At 35.5% G+C, this 22,169-nt stretch overlaps 1 protein-coding gene across 1 annotated transcript in view; it reads left to right on the top strand.

The window, feature by feature from the left end:
* The window catches only part of LOC106470910 (isocitrate dehydrogenase [NAD] subunit beta, mitochondrial-like), a gene marked incomplete at its 3' end in the record, with an annotated part of 45,938 nt that overhangs the window by 1,278 nt on the left and 22,491 nt on the right, over positions 1 to 22,169 (top strand). Inside the window, exons 2-3 of the mRNA XM_013931487.2 lie at positions 15,241 to 15,306; positions 21,370 to 21,375. Of these exons, the coding sequence (XP_013786941.1) occupies positions 15,241 to 15,306; positions 21,370 to 21,375 (72 nt within the window). The remainder of the gene's footprint in view (positions 1 to 15,240; positions 15,307 to 21,369; positions 21,376 to 22,169) is intronic.

Here is a 22,169-nt window from a genome sequence, read left to right as displayed (position 1 = left end):
GTTTGTTTATTGTTGAAATGTATCACCAACAAGTCACAGACAGTTACTGCAAAGAATCTGGCCTACAGAACCTGACAGTAGCAATATGGCTTTGGACTTCCAACTACAAAGTGTCAACAGAAGCAATTCCATGCAACTATTTAAGCCAAAAAATGCTAATGTAGACTATGTAGAAAATAAATAAGTACCATAAACAGCTGCACTATAGCTATATCAGCTTAATTGTTTTACATCACAAAAATAGGGAGTTTGGACAAACTGCCATGTGTACGTGCATGGTAAAGTATGTTGGTCTGGTGATGGAAGCAGCTTTTTTGTTGTGCAAGCTGATGGTTCGATTCTGTTTTACAGTGCTTTATTTTTGGTGTTTTTTTGATAAAAATTTGTACAATGTACAAAATTATTGACTGTGTCAAATAGAATACTGTTTAAATATTTTAAATACTCTTTGGCTCCAAAAATCTTAATAATAAAAGCCAATAACTGTTTTAAATTCAGGGCATAAAAATGTATCAGTGTAATATTATAATATTATTATAATATTAGTGTTTATGAGGTATCCATGTAAGTTAAGTGGTAAGACTTAGATTTGTATGAGTAAAATCCAATAACTTGTGGATAAGATTTTTAAAACTGTGCCCAAAATCCCCAGCTGGTGTCTTGAAAAATTAGAATAGAAAGCCATGATCAATATCATACTGAAACACTGAAAATATGCCTTTTTATGATGCTCTTGGTTGTTAAGGTGATTCAATCTCATGGTCCCATAGTATGTGGAAGCATACTCCACATAGGACAGTAAAATTACAACTTCCATTGTTGAAATTCACTGACCCACTGAATGTGTATATATCAGTATTACAGTTTACAGACTGTTACAAATAATTATTGAATCAGATACCTTGTCAAGAAGTTGCATTGATTTCTTACACAATGCCATCCACCTGTATTGAGATGAGGTGCACTATTACTAGTACAAGACTGAAAAGAGAGTTAAACTTTAAAATGCTCTAGTTCCTTTCATCAGATTCACAAAGATACAAAATATAGATTGTGAAATTTCATCTTCCTTCTCTACGACAAATAAGTTCTAGACCCAATGGGATTTTGCTGAAAGAACATGCCAGAATATGCACTGTAATGCAATACTCATTTTGTCAAAGGTATGTAAACAAACATAATTGAAGTCATCTATGATAATAGACAGGGGTGTTTTTCCAGTGTCTACAGTCTTATTCACTTGTCAAAATGCAGAACATGATTTAACTCACTGTGGTAAAGGGTAATTTATTTATGGATGTGCGGTGGAAAAGTAGAAACATTTATTACAGCCCTTAACATTAAGTATGTAATAGATGTTTATAATTGCACTTCTTACATGCAAATATTAGGTTGAATACTTTAGAATAGAAAGTACTGGATCACAGTATATAACAAGGGGAATATACTTCTACTGTTTGAAGTAAGAGTATGAATGGAAGTATTTTAAAATTCTCAAAGAAAGAATACTGGCACTTTTGAAGTACTACTACAGCCATTCAGTTTTTAATTCTAATATAGTGAGAAACAGCATGGCAAAAAGAAAAATGAAATCAAATTTGTTCCAAACATATTCTACTGTACTTTAAAATATACTCTAAGAGTACATAGTCCCTTTTAGGTAGAAATTTTAGTACAAATACTGTCATTATCCTGAAAGAGTACATTGAGGATCAGGATTCTGAAGTATGAAGTACTCTAGTACATTTTACTCTAATCTGTGCATGTGTAAATGTCTCTATATTATTGGTGTAACATGTTTTTAATGTATTTGTTTCTCAATAAACATTCTCAGGATGACCAACTAAGGATCCTTTTGGTATTTACTATATTCCATCACTCTTTCATCACATACCAACCACCACAAATATTCCACGGTTCTAGAAAAAAATTGGATTAGCAAGATAGAATGAAAGACCACAAAGAAAATCCAAAGAAATCAGCAGCAGTATTAGCTCCAAGTCTTGGTTGTCTAGCAACTCCAGAAATGAGAGGCTTTAACATACAAACAGAATTAGTGTTTGTACTTAGATGCCACAATTAATTTCTGTGGCATTCAGAAGGAAAATGTAAATAAACAAAGTATGCTCATCCAGGAATTAAGTTATGATTATAATACTTTAAAGATACAAGCACATAAATGCAAGCAAGTGTAGATAATTTAGAAATAAACTTTAAACGGAGAGTGAAAAAAGTGTCAGAGAAGGATAAATTACAATTCAGACAATTCATAGAGAATGATGACACTAAAACTAAACATTACATCATGCCTATACACAGAACGTTAGAAAAGGGGGTTATAATTTATGAGATGAAAAGCCAATACATATTGTGCAAAGTGCATGCGACTATTTCAAGCCAAAGAATGCTAATGCTTAATCAGAAGAATGTAGACTATGTAGAAAACATTAAGTATCATAAGCTTTTACATCACAAAAATAGGGGGTTTAGATGACCCCCCCCCCCCCCTTGTGGTATGTGTGTGTAGTACATAGAACTGCTAAATTACTCTTACAGTCTATGCCTATATGTGTAAGAATGTAAGAAAATAACAAATTAAATTTGAAGGATAAAATGCTACTAAGTTTCATTAAACTAAAACAAAACCCAGGGATAGAAGATTTGACATACGTGTTTGAAATTAATGCATTTTTAGTTAATAAAGTGTTTTATATTTGTCTAAATTCCCTGAAAGTAATCTCAGTGAAGTGATTAAATGGTCCTTATGTGAATAAGACACAGAATTTTCTAAGGTGTTTCAGAATAACCAGTTCAGGAAAGTAAGGTGCATTATAGATTATATTGAAATATTTACTGAATAGTCATCATCTCTGAAAGTAAGAGCTCATACATTTGCAAATTACAGAAGACAGAACACTGTCAAGATGCTACTTTGGATAAGCTCATCTGGCTGCATCACATTTTTATCAGATTGTTGGGGAGAGCAAGCCAGTGACAGTAAAATTACTCTTGAGTTTGGTATAGTGGATAAATTTGTGGCAAGGGAATTGTTTTGGCAGATTGTGGACTTAATGTGGCTGGAAACTTTGCCGTGAAAGGTTTTAAATTAGTTTTTCCCATTCTTACTAAAGTCGCAACTATCTCAAAAAGAAGTTGAAGAAAGCAGAAAATTATTCAGGTCCAGGATATGTGTGGAACGAATAATTGGGCAGACTAAAAATTTTATGATCCTCAATCAGATTACACCAATTTCATTAGTAAAAGGAAAAGATCTGTAAGAAGACTGTACAGGTTATTGGGGGCAGTTGTGAACCATAACCCCCAAGAGATTGGGAAATGAAACAAAATAAAGACTTGAAGCTGTGTTTTCGTATAGAGTGGCTGTACTTGGTATAGCACAAAAGTGATAATCAATACATCAATTTTATTGATAATTCAATACATATTTGTTATTTTGTATAATTGGAATCCTTATGTTATTATCATTATCTAGTGTTGGACAAGAGGTCATCCATTTGAGCCCTCTGAAGCAAAAACAACCCTTACAGCATGCAAGACTAGTGTATTTTTATTCCTGTACATATTCATTTCTTTAATTACAGCACAAACAATGACAAATTGTTTGACTTTGTCTGGGTAATAGAGTATTTCAGCCTTATATCAGATAAAATGGTCAGTTATAACTACTGAATGACATTCTTTATAGGAATAAGGAATATTCTAAAATAAGTAAAAGCTTCTAATCAAAAAGATGCATACTGATTTTTGTTCGTAATGCAATGCAAAAAATTGAATATAAAACCTTTCACTATATTTTATCTTTTGTTCAAGAAAGAAATTGATTTATTTGTGTATTAAATTGACAAACAACAATTTGTAAGCATTATAAAGTTGTTAATGTTGGGGAACATACGACATGTTTTGACAAAACATTGATTCTTTTTTTTTTTTTTTTTTTTAAAAAGTAAGGTTTTCATTAGATGCCAGGTAAATCACCTGTCTACTTTGACTAATTACTGGCTATGTACCCAGTTTCTTTGACTTTATTGTGTATGGTCTCTCTACCAGCATTTTTCATCTTCGAGAAAGTCAGTCATCAGGATCACATTAACTGCAACCTTCTTAAGTCTTCTTTTGTCTAAAAAAAGTTGTTTTGAAATAACTTTGAAGCCATTTCTAACTCTTTCAAGTGAGCAAAGAATGAGGAAACTATAACGTACATTCTATAGTCAGCAGTATGTACTTACTGCCCTTTCTCTTCTTATCCACATATGAAATATAATTATACTGTTATTGAGTGATAAGTCAATAAACCAAAACACACACACAAAATATTTCAGGTTTACTGACTAGTTTCTCCTACTTCAGAGGCATTGTCAGAAAGACAGAGGTAGCAAAGTCTTGGTATTTATATAAAATATTAAAAAAAAAGGACCTGAAGTGTTACACTCCTTGTTCAAATAAAGCTAAAACATACAAGTATATAATGTAAATTCAAACGTATTACCTTTTCATGCTATCATTTCTATTCATATCTTTGCTTCAAAAAATGCAAGAATAGTCTTGATTTTCACAATCTTCTGTGGAAGAATGCTTCTTCTCTCGGCCTGAGCTCAACCTCACACTAAAAGTGTTACCTGCCTACTGTACTATTGTCACCTACCTAATCTTAAAGATAAAGAAAACCCTGATATAGGTCTATCCTATTAGTGCTTCTAACAATATTATAAACTTCAATAACGTTACCTCTTCTTTTCTCAATAGAAAATGAGATCTATGAACTCTCCAAATAATTCAAAAGAGGTAATTCTTTCCATATACAAATCACTAGTGATGCATCACTTGAATACTGTGTGCAGTTTTGGTGTCTTTATCTACGAAAATATATTTATGTAATCAAAGGTAATTCTGATACAGTACTTCCCCCCCCCCACTCACAAGATTAGCTATTCTTGCCTGGTGTTGCCCTCTATATACAATTCTTTTCTTTACACATATCACAAGCCTTCTGCTTCCCCTATTGAAATCGAATGATTCCAACATGTCTCATGTAAATCATCATGTGTCACTTCTCCACCAATAGGAGTATGACATACATGATGTATGTTACGCCCTCTATATGCCTCTACCGAACTATCACATCTCGTTTAGCAGTGCTCAGACTCGGACGTGTTCCTTTTTGTTTGTTTAAAGTTTCACGTTCGTCTTTAGCGTACTTTTGAAGTGGTCTTCATTTATTTTCACTTGTAATTTCTATAACTGTTTCTTAACCTCATTGTAATCCCGGTTTATTACAGTCGCATGGTTATTTATACTTTTGATTATTGGTTGACTGAGCCTGTTCAGGCGACGAGGACTTGAAACGGCTATTTCCACCTCCTGATTTTGCTGTGCCTTCCCATGCTCTGCCTGAGGAATAATTTAGGCTTAATATAGTCTTTTTGGATTTCGTTTTTTCAGTTATATGTCGTTTTATCCTTTTCCACTATTTCCTGTTAACTACATCCTTCCTTACTACATGACCAATATTCCCATCCCTATTTGGTTTTCCCCCCCCCCTGGATATTTGGGTACATGCCTTACAATTAAGTGACAGGATTATGCCTTACCTCCCACTGGCTTCGGATCAGTTTGCTCTTGCATATCATCGTGCAGACTGTCCTTTTCTGGACCAGCAATTGTTAGGTTCCATTTTGCCTGTTTGGGGTGAGGCCCCTGAATCTCCTGTAAGTCTGACCCATGCCCAATTTTCCCGCCTTCATCTTACCCTCACAACTCTTTTATGGTAACTCTCTACCATCCATCTCCTCTCTGAGGCTCTACACCAAAATTCTGAGGGGTTTTCTGGTGATATCCTCTCCTTTCCTCCATGTTGGCTTGTTTGTCACCTTCGACTCTGACTTTACATACGTGGTTTCTCTGTTGTACCTTCTAGGTCATGATGTGACCTTAACTCACGTCTGTTTACCATCATCTTACCTTTGGGATTTATGTATGGCCCCATTTCTGTGGTGATACGTCTTTGACACGATCCCCGAGTCTTTGGAATCACGACTTGCATCAGTACAACAACAGTCTACCCTTTCCAACCTTGTTGCCTGTTTGTGTTGGTCAGGGCCCAATGTGGCACCTGTAACCATTTCCCATCCCTCTCCTTACCAACTGTTACCTGTCCCTTCCTCTCAGGGTGCCTCGTCTCATCATTTTCTTGAATGACACACATCACGTCGCCAACAGTATTGTTGACTGCCCGGTGGGTATGGTATGGTGGGAGCTCAGCTTGCCAATTTTCTTCATCACTGGCATCCTTTTGTCAAGGATCATTGGGTTCTTCAAGTTTTATAGGAAGGATTTGTGATCCCATTTTTACCCACCTCCCGTGTCTGCTATACCCATTTCCTTCTTTCTGCCTCAGGATCCTATGACCAGCCAGACTCTTGTAACTGGTTGTTCAGGAACTACTATCTTAGCAGGCCATCAAACCTGTTCTACATCATTCACCAAGTTTTTATTCCAGATTCTTTGTTCTTCCCAAGAAAACTGGGGACTGGAGGCCTGTCATCAATTTGTCCTGCCTCAATTGCCCCAACTTACCAAGGAGTCATTTCTCACTCTATGGTGGGTGTTTTCTCTGGACTAATGGATGACCGAAATGGACATCACCAATGCTTATCTCCACATCCCTATATCTTTGGTTCATCCATCACGGGGTGGTTTATCAATTTTGCACCCTACCCTTCGGGTTTGCTTCTGCCTCTTGTGTTTTCTGTTGTATGGTTAGAGCTTTTGCTCACCATCTGCATGCTCTGGGGTTGTGATTCTGCCATTATATGGACGACTAGCTTCTTCTTCCTCATCCCGAACTGGAGTCAGCCAGCCATACTACTCAGCTCCTTCTAGTGGCTGCTCTGGTGGGGTGGTTAATCAAATTAGATAAGCCCTTCCTCTGAGCTACCCAATATCTTGTCCACTTGGGTGTCTTTTTCGACACTCATCTTAGTCGGCCCATCTTCTCCTCAACAACTTCATTCCATGGAACTGTTAATTTTCCATGCCCTTTCAGCTCCCTCACTTTCTTCTCACGAGATTCTATCGTTTTTGGGGATATGATCTTTAATGACATCACTGGTCCCCCTCAGTCTTGCACATATGCAATCCCTTCAAAAGGCTCTTCATGATTAATGGAACCTTGCACTGGATCTCTTGTCAGCTCCTGTTACTCTTCCTCCAACCTTGATGGATGATCTGCATTGTTGGTTGGATAAGACCCATACATTGACAAGCATCCCACTTTCTCCTCGTTGTTCAGATATACATCTTTTCACAGATGCATTCCTTAAGGGCTGGTGTGCATGGGTCAATCATCAGGAGGCTTTGGGTCATTGGTCTGTAGACAAAAGGTCTTTGCATATCAAAGTCCTCAAGCTTTTTGCAGTCTGTTGGGCTTTGGATGACTTCCTTCCTCTCTCCAGACAATGTCTGAGGATAATTCATTTTGACAGTTCTATGGTGGTAGCACATATCAATCACCAAGGGGGCACTTGGTGAAGAGATCTGGTCTTTAGATTCCCTCATTTTCTGATGGCTTTGCAGGTGGTGGGGTTTTCCCCACGTCAATGTGTTTGCCACATACCTCCGTCACAAGTTACCCCTCGTTTGGTCCCTGATACCTCATTCTCTGGCTCTGGCTGTTGATGCCTTCAGCTAGGATTGGCCCCACAAATTCTTTTGTTTTTCTTCCTATCTGATTACTTCATTGGGTGATCTATCTCATCCATACCACTCCGTGCCAAGTCCTTCTGATTGCTCCTTATTGGCTAGCTCACTTGTGGGGTCCATGATTACAACAACTGCAAATTTATCCTCCAGTACCTCTTCCTTTGTCAATGCATTCCTTCTGGATTCCTTGTCCCCAGAGACAGTCTACTCTTCCAGACTGGTATATTAATGTGGTCCTACATTCCCTCACTTTATCTCCATTTGAACCACTTTCCTTGTGTACCATATTTCACCTTTCCATTAAAATGTATTTCCTTCTCTTCTTAGCCTATCAACATCAAAGGTCTGATTTGTTTGCCATTAACATTTCACATATGTTTTATCATCCTACCTATCTTCTCCTTTATATGGATCGTTCCTTCCACCCAAAGATTTCAGTGGCTAGGGAGGATAACTCTTCCTTTTCACCTATTTCTCTTCCTTCTATTTCTCATCTCTACCCTTCTCCTGATTTGGATAGACTTCTATCCAGTCTATACTCTTTGTTGTGATGTTGCCCGCATGACTTCCTTCCATGGTACTCACTCCTGACACTTTATCCCTTGGCAGTCTTCCTCTCTTTGGTATCTTTCCCCTTCTACCCTCACCAATTGGGTTCGACTTTTGATTTGAGTGACTTATTCCTTCTTGTCTTCTTTCTCCCAGAATTTATTCCAGGTGTCTTCTCATCAGAATCGACCTCACCTTTTCCCTCGCATCTTGTCTTCATTAGCTATTGGAGGAAGTTCTACAGTTGGACATGTGGACTACACCTAATATCTTTATCTCCCATTACTTACATCATATCGCAGTTTCTTCTTTGTTGGGTTTTCATCTTCCACCTGTGGCTGTTCTTCAGGCTTCAGTACGACGTTGACTGGATAAGTTTATATTCGTACTATTCCTTTCAGGGGCCCCTGCTTCATTTACTCATTATATGGATCCCACTTTGTGGCGAGTGGTGCCTGACCAGGTATTCTTCAACTAGAAATCTGCACTATACAGCCATGTGCTTTATCTTTCACAGCTTTGCAACTTTGCTTGTAGGTGAATAACCTTGCAATGCAACTGCTTCATAAACTTGCATGTTCCAGACAGTACCACCCATGGGCTGCATGGGTAAAGCAGAAGGGGATATCTGCCAATCTTTGCCATGCCTTGTATTGAATAAATCAGTATAGTCTGTTTTTTCAAAATAGGGTTTCTTGGTCACCCATTGCACTGTCTGAGGTGATGATGTTCCTCCAAACTCTCCACCTTGTTCTCACCCCCTTTCTTCTAGTGGAGTATGGGAGTCCTTACAACTTTCAATTTCCAAGCAGCTGGGATAGTCAACCGTGGTGGTACCGTCCTGGATGGGTTCCACACAAAGATGGCTATCACCATTCTGTGCAGAGTAGGGCAGTGGTGTACTGCTGGTGTAGATGAGATGATATCCTCTGTTATAAATCATATGTAAAGCAAAGGAGTAAGACATCAAATTGCAGTTCACCCCTTCTATTGGGAGCCCTCATCCTACCCCCATGTGGATATTGGTACCCCGTGGCTGGGTTTTGGATTTAGAATAGAACCAATCAACATAAGCCATCATACATGTTTATGGTTGTCTATATTCTTCCTTCATTTATACTCCTCCTGTGTTGGTTCAGTTCTGTTCTTTTTGCTATCCCTTATTGTATCTTATTCAGAGGATGTTATTGCTTTTTGGATGTTCCCATCAGTTTTCACTGTTGGGGGAATTGATTTATATTATATAGACATCCTTTTGATACAGTGTGTTGTTTCCCCAGAACAATAGATCAAAGCCAACACATGTGTCATGCTCAGGAGTCAGAGTGGTTCTAGATTTCCCATGGTCTGTTAAACTTGAGGTGAAGATGGTATGATCCTATTCCTACTACTTCTGCATGGATGTCAGTTCCTAGCAGCATTGGATTTGGATGTAGCTGACTTACCAAGTATGGTATGTCCCGCCCTAGCCACTCCTTACCTAGGTCACATCTATTGTTTTGCCCACTTTTATACTTTGTGGGACTGAGTTACATATATATATTTACATGGTTAGGATCACTATCCTGCCACAGTTCTCTCCCACTTGGATGTGCTCCTCTCTTTTTTCTGTTCTTATCTACAACATATTTCACAGATAGGCAAAGAATATACCTGGTTCAAAAGTGGTGCAGTTCCGCTCATCAGATCTTCAGATCTGACTTTCTCATTTCCAGGGGTTTCCTTCAGATGCTTTCATGAAGTACTTCTGTCATTCCCTCGCACTGGTCCCCGCCACCTAATCAATGTGGGATTCTAGCTAATGTTGTGAGAAGAGTGAGGTACTGTATTGGAAGTTATTATTTTCCTATACTGAAAATGTATTTCCGATAGGTACTTCCCTCCTTTCATACTTCCCACCCTTTCTCCCCACTTTCCTCTGGTGCTTATATCTTCTGCCAAACCTCGAAGTGATAGTTCAGTAGAGGCATACAGATGTAGTCACATGTGTCATGTATGTCACTCTCCTATTGGTAGAGAAGTGACACATGATGATTTACATGAGAGACATGTTGGAATCATTCAATTCCAATAGGGGAGCACAAGGCTTATGGCATGCATAAAGAAAATATTATATATAGAGGGCAGCACTGGACAAGAATAGCTAATCTCATGAGTGGAAGAAGTACCTATCAGAAATACATTTTTAGAATAGGAAAATTATAACTTTGCCAAATATTTGTATAATTTAGCTGTTGATTCAAGTTATTCTTTGATAGCTGATACTTTTCATTACAGCAAGAAATTTCCAGGAACTTAATGTCATCTGCAAACTTCAAATATTGTGCCATTATTGATATCATTTATGTAAATATAAATATGAAAAAGCAAAGAGTAAAGAACTGACCTCACAAGTACTCTACTAGTTAAAAGGGCCCAGTTGAATGTTATCAATTACTGAGCCTGATAATTAATTAATTATTAAATTCCTCTAATCATTCAGCTCTACTTATTCAGGTAACATCTTGAAGTAGTGACCTCTTTCTTGTTTCATTGGAAATGACCAGTCATGTGGTTAGTATTAGTTACTCTGTATAAGTCTGTTGTTAATGATTTAAGTAAGTAACATGAGATTTATTCAGTATGGAACAGGAGATTCAGAAATGATACCTCTACACCATAAAGAACTATTACCTCACACATACTGTCGTCTAACTTCCAATGCTTACTACAAGTCTTGAACATTATCCCATCCATACACATATCAACATGTATTGAACCAGCTTCTGATGTAATCATCATTAGACTACAGCCTTCCACCATTAGGAGGATGACACATTCTCCATGTGCAATAATCAACATGAGGACTAACATTTAAACACAGGATCATTCTTGATGAGACAAACTAAATGCGCCAGAAGTAGGCAGGAAAGGTGAAAAGTGGTGCAATGAGTTGAGTATTTATCTGAAGTACATTTCCAAAACATACTTACCTCTGCTGCTACTTCACCAGGGTTTCAATCTTCACTCATCTGAGCTTGATCTCATTTTTTTTCTTGCATGCTTCAATCTTTTATACCTCACTCAATTGCCCTTGGTGATATACTCTCCACCTACGTCAATGCACCCCCTATCCTGGTACTGCATATAAGCACCTCATTCAGATAATCTTTATCACTTTTTAGCATTTAGACACAAGTTTCTCTACACAACTACTGTGATAATTGACGTACTTGGTTGCAATTTTTGCATAAACTAGTGGCTTTCAATATAAATTATATTTAATAATTATTATTTAAAAAAATTTACACCCCATTTTTAGGCTTGAATTCACAGGTTAATTAGCCCTCTTGTATTCCACCTCTGTTATTTAACATCTCTCAAAGGTAGAGGGGGATCACTCTCAGTTGAAGCTCCCCATGATCTGATTTATTGTGAGATGGAGACGTATATTCGGTCTGGGGGCGTCTCTCCAGGGGGTTCTGAGTCTATGTTTGTTGATGATCCAGGACAGTCTGGAGAGAATTTGGACTTTCTTTTTTTGGTGCATTCGTTTACTAGTTGGGCTTCTTGAAAGGCCAATTTGGATCATCTACCTCCTGCTCCATTTTTTTTCAGTTAGTCAGTTGGGTTTATCAAGTTTTGGGGCTTTCTCCAGTTTCCTTTGAATCTACTCCTTCCTTGATGGCTGAAAGGTCTGAGAGTGAATACTTAGTTTTCCTCCTTCACCTGATAATGCTGTTCATGGTGGGAGATTTGCTGCTTAATTACGTGATGGAATAGCTCTGCCTTCTCTCCCACGTTTGTCTGAACAGCTTACTTAGGCTTACCACCGCCAGGAGGATGTATATTTAGATTCCCAAAGACTTGATCCTCTTTTTTATATGTGAGGTTCCAGACTGGACCCTGTGATCACTTTGAACAGATCACAATTTTTCAGATTCTTTCACTACTGTCCTGAGATATTTATATTCTTTCCAAATTTTGTTGGAAGTTTATCAGTGTTTTCCACATCAATTTGTGGACGAGTTAGGTCTTTTGCTGACTACTAACTTGGTATATTTGTTGGCTTCTATACTTTCTTTGGTTTTCTGGCTTGTATGTTGTTGGGATTTATTGGGTAGAGATTATCTTGTTGGAGGGAGTTTGTCTACCTGCTTTTGCTCTCTATGAGTTACGTAAGGTTTCTTTTTTTCATCTCTTGATGTTTGTGGGCATCCAGAGCACTGTTTCTCAGAACTCCCCAATGTACATTACCCCCCAGATTCTGCTAGTCCAGCTAGGGAGTACTTACCACACCCAGTTTCCAGTCACTGGGGTTGTGGACAGATGTTTTTCCTCCAGAGTGTTCGAGTGATTTTCTCCAATCTTTGAGAAGAGGGCAAAGTTTGTGGGAGCCTTCTACCCAGGTCACTGGATGTTTTTCTCAGATGTCAGTAGGAGCACCAGCCTATGCGGGAGCCTACTCATAATGCCGGTTCAGATATGAAGCTAAGCTATCCAGTTGGGGTGTGCATGTCCCTTACTTCTTTTTGATAAATATTGGTTTAGTATATTGTTCATGGAAAGAGGTCCACTATCTACCCGTAATTCCGATTTCAGAGTGGACCCATCCTGGGCACAGTGTTCCATATCCTCTCCATAATTCTGGGGGCAAGTGAAAGGCTCCTTGCCCACTCAGACTGGATGAGTTCTTTTCCTTTGGTTGAGTAAGCCACACAAAATCCCATCAGTCTGAGCCTGGGGTATTGCCTTTCTGACTTCTTCAAGTGGAGGAAAACGTTTGTCTGCTTCAGTGTTTCTTACTTTCTCATCGTGATTTGGGTGGTTCAGAATGCATCACTCTATGGCTACAGATTGGGATCCAGTAAAAAGTATATCTATATATAACATTGCGGTCCAATTACCCTAGCTACCAACATGGATTTTAGGGACCAAGACCCCCTAATTCCAACCCCAAGTTGTGAAACCTCGGCTATCTTGTTGGGGCTGGCCTATAGTGATGATTACTCGTGTACTATTCTATCCTTGATACAGGATCTAAGTTCAGGGTGAAGAGCATGCCTGTTGTGGATGTAGTACAGTTCCCCTACTTGGGTACCACTCTTATCTTGGTACACCCCTGATATATGCAGATGTTTTCTGTATAGATAATGCCCTCACCAGCTCCATTCACCTTCTCAGTGTGGGATTCTAGCTATAATTGTCAGCGAAGGTAATTATGTTTTGGAAGTTAACATTTTCCTAAATTTAAAATGCATTTCCAATAATACTTACCTCTGCTGACATTCTCCCACCCTTCCTTCCCACTAAGAGCTGGTGTTAGTGACCGGATTGGTGTAAGTCAGGAAAGTGATAAGATTATGTGAATGAGGTGCTTATATACAGTATGAGGATAGAGGGTGCATTGACATAGGTGGAGAGTATATCGCCAAGGGCAATTGAGTGAGGTGTAAAAGACTGGAGCAAGCGAGAAAAAAATTAGACCAATGCTGAGATGGGCAAAACTGAAACACTGGCAGTTGAGTAACAACTATAAGTGTCCATGGAGGTAAATATTCTTGGAAATATATTTTCAATTTAGGAAAATGTTAACTTTCATGTAAAGAAAATGCTAACTTCAGAAACATTACATGTCTGCACTACAAAGAGCTAGAATCTCACATTAAACACAGTGGAGGGACCAGTGTTGAGAAATTGTAAAGATGAGCTCCTTTCAGAAAACATTGTCAGAAAGGGAAAGCCCATAGAGTGTGGCAGTCTTAGTCTTGGTTTCTTCTGTGGCATTTTTAACTATTTGTCTTGGTACTCAGTTATTTGTGGTATATTTTTGGGTGTTCCAGAGTCTTTGCCAGTGTGGTAAACTTTGTGAAATGTGGATTGTATGTGATGTGGTCATTCTCTTTATAGTGCGTATATGTTGGACAGTCTTTATGGAAAATTCTTGAGATCACATATTATTATTATTTTTAGTTCTTTATGTAATGTCAATATACATGAAAGATGCACAGTATTTGGTTCCTTTTGATATAATTTTAGTTATTACTAGTAGAAATGGTAAACCACAATTATAGTGTTACTATGAAATGAACCTTTATGTTGTGATAAGTAGAAACCCAAACAAATCGTTCCTGTTGATTCTGTGATTACTTTAGAAAGACCTTGCATGTATGTATGTGCATGTGAGAAAATTCAGGGTAAAAACATAAGGAATAAGGTGCTAAAATCAAGTAAATGGGCAGAGTTATAAATCCTTAATTATGCAGTTATATTTGTGTTCTTTAATTTTTGTGTTATGTAAGTGGCATTTTGTACATTTAATAAATATCAATAATTATAAAGGGGTTAGTTGATTATAAATGATTTAAAAACTTTTAGGTGATTCTCATGTTATTTGCTAGAGATATTCTAGTACTAAGTACTTTGTTCAACTGCAAAACTTGTAATAACATAACATATCTTGGTTCTACCTGTAAGTTATTGCGGTTATTATGATACAGCTAATTGTAATTGATACTGAACACAAGAATTCTTGTAGTGCGTGGGTAAGAATAAAGTGTGAATAATTTTCACAAAATTGCAAGCTGTACCTTGTAAATTTTGTCATCTTTAGCTAGATGTATGAATAAAATATAACTGGATAGGCTATAAAATTAAGTTATCAAGTATTTAACGAAATATATTACTTGTGTTAAATTTTACTTGCAAATATATTTTAAATAATTAATACTCGGAACTGTTGGTATTTGGTGATACTCCATAACTGTAGAGTTGAGGAAAACAAAAACACTTCTACATTTCATTTATTTCTACAATAGTTTTGCTCATAAAGGCTGTACCTAATGACACATACCTACATTTTATTTATTACATGCTAGTAATAAATTAAAGTTTGTGAAAGGTTTGATTGTTTCCGTCAATTCTATATGAGATTTTAATGTTGATAATGTATTTGTTCATTGAATGAAAATTGAACTTTTATTACATTTATAGAGTCATAGTTATCAGAACATTACAAGATCTCTGAGTACAGGTTCTATTCTAAAGTATCCAGTTGTGGTAAGTATTAATTGTCTATTTCTTCTTCTTATTTTTTTCTTAGGAAAAGATGTGTAATAGAAACTTTGGTTACATATTCAATCAGGGCTGTACCAACTAATTGAGTATTAGATTTGAAAATTTTAATTAATGATTATTAAGATATTTGATTAACAGTTGAAATGTTGTGTACAGAAATCAAAAATTTTACAACACTATTGTTGCTTAATCTTTTCAATGATTAAAGCTGTTACAAAAAAAACATAATAATTATAAGTTAATACTGCAGCAGCATTGACCATGCCAAGAGATCTAAATTGTCTTTTGTTTGAAACTATTTTTCTTACCCTTCTGACAAGGGGTTCCTAAAATACACCATGTGTAAAATGAAGCAAAAGTACTGTAACAGCACTTCTTCTCTGATGGAGCACATTAAAAAAAAGACACTACAGCTCTAGCTCTGATAGGTAAGCAAAACACACCAACAATTATCAGTGAATGCTACAATAACACTAATTCTTAAATAAAAGTTTTGTTTCAGTATCACTCCAAGAAATAATGATCTCTAAAAATAAACGAGCTGAAATGAACTTTCTTTTTTTTCAAATCTCATCCAGCATTTAAAACTGCTTGCTATCCTAAACATATCTAAAAAAAACATAAATCTAATAAAATAGTTAGCACACAGGATCACACACAAACAGGGCATTGAATTCCGATACAGTACATTTCCTCCACTCATATAAATAGCTATTCTTGTTCAGTGCTGCCCTCTATATGCCTTGATGCTTCCACCCATCTGGAATTGACTATTCCAATGCATGTCGCATTCAAATCATCATGCGACAACCCTCCACTAATAAGAGTGCGACATATTCTCTTGACATGTGACTCCCTCTATTCAATTCTACCAAACTATCACTTCTTGTTTGGCTGTACTCATGTTGTAATGTTTAGTTTGTGCTCTCTCTAATTTTTATTGTAATTTTCCATATCTTTGTATTAATTTCTCTCACCAGTACAATATTATATTATTATTATACAATAATGATATTTGTAACTTGTTGAGCTATTCTAACGCGGAATTATTTTATATTTCTACCCAAACTTATTATTTCATTACAAAAACTTTGTATTTGTTTCCGCCAACACAGTTGTGTTTGATTATTCATTTTGCATTATGAATTGTACATTACCACTTCGGAGTTTATATGTTCTATTAGCACATTTACACAGGCGTCAGGTCGTGGTACTCTGCAGGTAGATTTTTGGCTTTACTTCGTCAGGAGATTATCTAATGAACTGACCTTCATCAAGACTTTTTGGACTGACACATTTTGACATTCAGTCTACTGACTTTGGAAAGATAAGCCATTATGTTATTATGGTTTTTGAATAATTTTAATTTTGATATTACTATCTGTAGATCTCTGAGTTCTGTAACACAAGTTTCGTTAGATTGGTTGATACTCATAGTCCAGCACAGGTTAGAAATTAGCCTTAGTTGTATTCTTTCTCCTATACCACTGATACTAGGGGGTCTTTTATTTTAGGATTACCTGTAATTCATCTTACTGATATATCAATCATTCATTTAACTATATTGTTTTTCTTCCATACATCACATTTCATACATAGGTTATTGTTAATATACATTTATTTTAATTTTATAGATTACAGTTTATTTAATTTTTGTTTATTATTATCCTTATTTTTGGTTAAGATTTTTATTTTAGAGCTTAGTGATATCCTTATCCTGCACTGTTCAGTTAGACATAACACATGACTGTTATTTTTGGTTTACCTGTAGTTCTACTTGCAGATTAATCACTAAGTTAAATATCTTGTTGCCTTAGGCTTCACAAATATCTGTTAATTTTGATTTACCTGTGGTTACACTTCTGGATTACTCATTAATTCGATTAAATATTTTGTTGTTCATCAACCCATAACATGTATTACATATGTTTCTTTCACTACCAAATTTCTTACCATTAGTTTAATTTAATTTATAATTTATACCCTTAATTCTGTTTGTGTGGTCCCCTGGGGACTGGTGTTCACTCTGCCTGCTCTCAGTATTACTCGCCTTCCTTTCGACTTTTCTGTTTCTTGCCATCTCTTCCACATTTATTTTTGTTTGGTTCCAGACGACCTTGTCGGTACAGTAAATGCTTTGGGTTGCTTCATTATTTTAAAGGTTTTTTTTTCCATTGAATCAATTTCCCACAATTTCCTTCCCTTACTCCACTGCTTTGTCTGTTACTTTTTTTTCCCCTTCCTTCCTGACCCATTGGGTTTGGACTGTGATTTGATTGGCTTTTTATTCCTTATATCCTTCTTCCTGTCATTACTTCCTGGTGTCTTCACTCCAATAATTCTGCACCTTACATTTTCCCTACATACTAAACCTGTCATCCGTTGGAGGTACTCTGGTCTCATGAACTTGAGGTGAAGACAGCATTCCTACCTCCACATGGATGTCGGGTCCTGGTGGCCTGAGTTTTGGATTGTAGTTGACTTGTCAGTGGTATGATCTTCATCCAACCCCCTTTTATGATGTGGATGTTTGTTCCCAGTGGCCTGGGTTTTGGATGTAATTGACTTGCTGTGTATGGTCTGTTGCACCCTAGCCACTCTACACATCCTTTTACTGTCACCCACATTTATGTATTATGGGATTGAAATTCATGTTTAGTGTGGTTCAGATCACTATCCAACCATAATTCTCTCCGTATTGGATGTGCTATTCCCTGTTTCCACCCATATCTGTGATACCTTTTTCCACGCTTGGAGAAGAGTATATCTGCTACAGAAGTGGTGTGGTCTCCCACGTACGATCTTCGACTCCAAAGATCGCTTTGGAAGAGTCCTTTGTAATGCTTTTTAGGGATGCTTCTTTCTTTCTCTCACACCGGTCCCTCCACCTGTTCAATGTGGGATCCTAGTTATTTATGTGAGTGGAGGTAATGTACCGTATCAGAGGTTATAATTTTCTTATACTGAAAATGTATTTCCGATAGGTGCTTACCTCCTCTCATCCTTTCTCCCCACTGAAAACTTGAAGTGATAGTTCAGTAGAATTGAATAGGAGGAGTCACATGCATCAAGAGAGTATGTCACACTTTTATTGGTGGAGAGTTGTTGCATGATGATTTGTATGTGAAATGCATTGGAATAGTCAATTCCAGATGGATGGGAGTGTCAAAGCTTGTTGCATGCACAACATTTTTTTTTTCATATAGAGGGCAGCATTGAACGAGAACAGCTATTTATGTGAATGGAGGTAGGTACCTATCGGAAATACATTCAGTATAGGAAAATTATAACTTCCCAAAAAAGGCCCCAAACTCGAGCAATTTTGAATAGTTGGCTATTCTTATTTTCCTGAAAAAGAATAGTTAACTATTCGAAAGCACTCAAGTTTGGGGTCTTTTTTTTTTAAATAACAACAAAGATTGATATAATGAAATATAATTACCCTATATACAGTATTTCCAGGCTAATGGCTTCCACTCTTGGGTCAATCTAACTTATTAATACAGACATCCAGAAATAAAATGATTGTATAATCCTTTTTAAACTTGATTTCACATAAGAATACAGATAAAAAGATGAAGTGTATTATAAATAATGTAAATAGATAAAGTGTATCAACTTAAGTTAAATGACCAAGCAAAAAGTTGTTCCAAAAGTATTTAAGTCTGTTTTATTATCATTAAATTTCCATTCTGTGATTACACATCATTTTCTGTTGAAATATTAAAGTTTTATAATGTTTTTTTTATATTTAATGTCACCATTATTTGTTTATTTAATGTTAAAAACATCTTTAAACTGAAATAGCTCTTGTACACAGAAATAGGTTTTCAGTATTACTGTATGGTGTATATGGATATTATTAAAGACTTTTGAAGGATGTATAAGCTTGTGTTAGAATTTTTTTTTCTATCTAGGTTTTTCCTGAAAACATTTCTTGATAAGCAAAAGAGCCATTTCAAAAAGATATACTTATTCTGCTCTTCTTGGTTGTTTTTATTACATTTCATAACCTCTGCTGCTGTAGGCAGTAAGAGAAGCACTATAAAAAAGGAAGTTAATAAAGCATAAATTATGTTTACATGACATGATTTAGTGGACTAGCTTTATTTTTTATAGTGGCCCTGGCTCAGCACCAAAGACAGAGACTAATCTGTACAGAAGTGATACATATTTATCAAAATAGCCAATATGAAAATGGGCAGGGGATGACCATAGAAATGTATAGGCAAAGGTGACTTTTCCCCACAAATAATGGCACGAGTTAGGCATAATTTGTCACTGTGGTTTTAATTTCAGATGTTAAGATAAAACTGATAAATTGCATGAGAAATTTCATTTGACTTTTTAGAGTGATATTTGAAAATTGTATAAAAGCCTATCAAGAAGTTTTTTAAATTAGTTAATAAAATACCATTATATAACTTCCCGGGTCATTTATTTTAATTTCCTGTCAAATGTGCAAAACACTTCCCACAGACTATATATATTATACTGATTTCATTCATTTAAGTCTCATGCTCATTCCTCTTTTGACTGCACCGTTTTTTTTTCACACCCAAGGTGTTTTTGATTAGATATTGTGACTTTTTGTCAAATACAATCCGAACAGATCACAGCAAGTAATAAAGTGACACTTGATAATAACCAACATTAGCTTTAGGATTGCAACCTTATTATTTGAAACTGACCTATACTTTACAGAATCATTCAGATTAGTTTTTCTAATGGTAGTTTTTCTTCTCTAAAACAGTGTTACTGCATGCTCTTGGTACAACTGTATCAAGCATCATTATTTATGCTAATTGCCTAAGCTAATATCACATGATGTTAAACACTCTTTAATTAGGAAGATTTCATAAAATGTAGCAAATTTGTGCTTAAATATGAATAATAACTGTTCTTCTGATTCTCTTGAAAACTTGAGCTAGAAATTGATAATCTAGTTTGCGTGGCCTAACCAATACTTATGTATCTGCACATTTTGATGCTCTAAATCATTTGTCTTTAATATGAATGACCAAAACTATAAATGGTCCACTTTTGCTCTGTAGTAAAGGTTTTAGACTGATAGGTTATGTGACTTTTTGCATAGGTATGCACAAAAATTTTGGTCGAAATTGAGTGGTTTTTGTTGAATAACTTTACACATGTGGCTTATATTTAGACCAAATTTGACACCTAATTGTAGGTTTTAAAGATTTATCAGTGAACCAAATTTGAAAAAAATTCATAAAAGGTAAGTATTTTTCTATCAAATATATATATCTGTACTTTTGGTGCAAAGAAAAAAAAAAGATCTTCAATCAAAATTGAAGTTTTATGTCTCGTGTATTTTGTAAGGGTCCAGTGGAGTACATCCACTGAAAATATGTGGTAGTTTGGATTACCACAGTTTGAGCTACAGAAAGTGGAAAATCGCTAAACTATCACTTCTGTCTTGATTGATCATGACGACTATTTAATTCAATGCATTAACTTGTTTGTTAATTTGCCCAATCCTGATAAAAGTCAATACATAAGACAAGTATGGGATGGATTTTAGATTTTTATGGTGTGAATTAAAAGCAGTTTATTTCTGTATCCTATCAAGTTGCAAAGTGTTGTATATGTATATACTTATATATTATTATTATTTATATAGAATTGGGCATATAAAATTTTATTTTCATTCTTTTTATTATCAAGATGATTTATTACTTGCACTATTTACTTTTAGTTTTTTTAAATTTCACTAGCAGGATGTTGTATTTTTAGCCATTCATTAATACAGTAGTTTGTTTCACCATTTATTGAGTGGATAGCTAATTAAATACATGTAACTCTGATGTACACCTAAGAATATTTAATAATCATTGTGAAATGACCAAAAGAAAAGGAATATCTATTTCAGTTGGTATCAAATCTGCATGTGATTATTGTAGTTTAATATATACACTAATATTATTTATATTTATGTAGCCATAAATACTATTCATGAGAAAAAATGTTTCTTTGATCTTTTCATGACTTATACGTGTATTTCATCGGATTTAAAATTATCAGCAAGAGGTAAGTATACACAGTGGCAAAGATACATTAATAAATTGTTTTGTGTGTGTGTGCATTTTTATTTTTGTAATCCTCCAAGATTTTATCTAATTATTTACTGGAGCATGTAGTATTTGTCTAGTGTGTGTATGTGTGTAGTGGTCTAAATAATAGTGAATAATATGATATGCCTTAACAAGAGAAAATGGCTCAACTTTTTAAAATTTTAGGTTTTTATATGTATGATAAATAACTGTAAATTTTGTAGATGCCTTTTATATATCTAGTAGTTTCATTTTGTTATGATAAAATTTAAATGAATTATGAAAAGTTTCAGGGAGCATATTTTCATATTGTAATTCTTGTAACTTAAAACAATCTCAAATACTTATAATGACATTGGCTTCATGAACATTAAATGCATCAGTTTAACTTCCAACTAACAAGTACTTTGTTTCCTTAATAACTTGAATATAGTTTTGTTTGTGAAATAATAATAATACACAAATGTAAAAGAAGATGCTTTGATCTTTTTTGCTAAATAATGGGTATTTTTTAGATTTTTCAGGCATGTTATTAAATATGTTGCATTTGAGTTTCAACTAATCCTGTTTAGAATATTTTTACATCTGAATTACCAATTTTATTTACATCTAGAAGAATAACATGTAAAAATACAACTAAATGAATTTTTGGTAATCCTCTTATATGCAAACTTTTAATTTTCAATTTTTTAATGCTTAATATGTAAAAAATAACAGGTTTTCTATTACTTTTCTTTATGTGTGTGATCTAATATTTTATGATGTTCCAAG

The sequence above is a fragment of the Limulus polyphemus genome, unplaced genomic scaffold (assembly GCF_000517525.1).
Source record: "Limulus polyphemus unplaced genomic scaffold, Limulus_polyphemus-2.1.2 Scaffold4286, whole genome shotgun sequence".
NCBI classification, from domain to species: Eukaryota; Metazoa; Arthropoda; class Merostomata; order Xiphosura; family Limulidae; genus Limulus; species Limulus polyphemus.
This window is presented reverse-complemented; position numbering and strand designations above follow the sequence as displayed.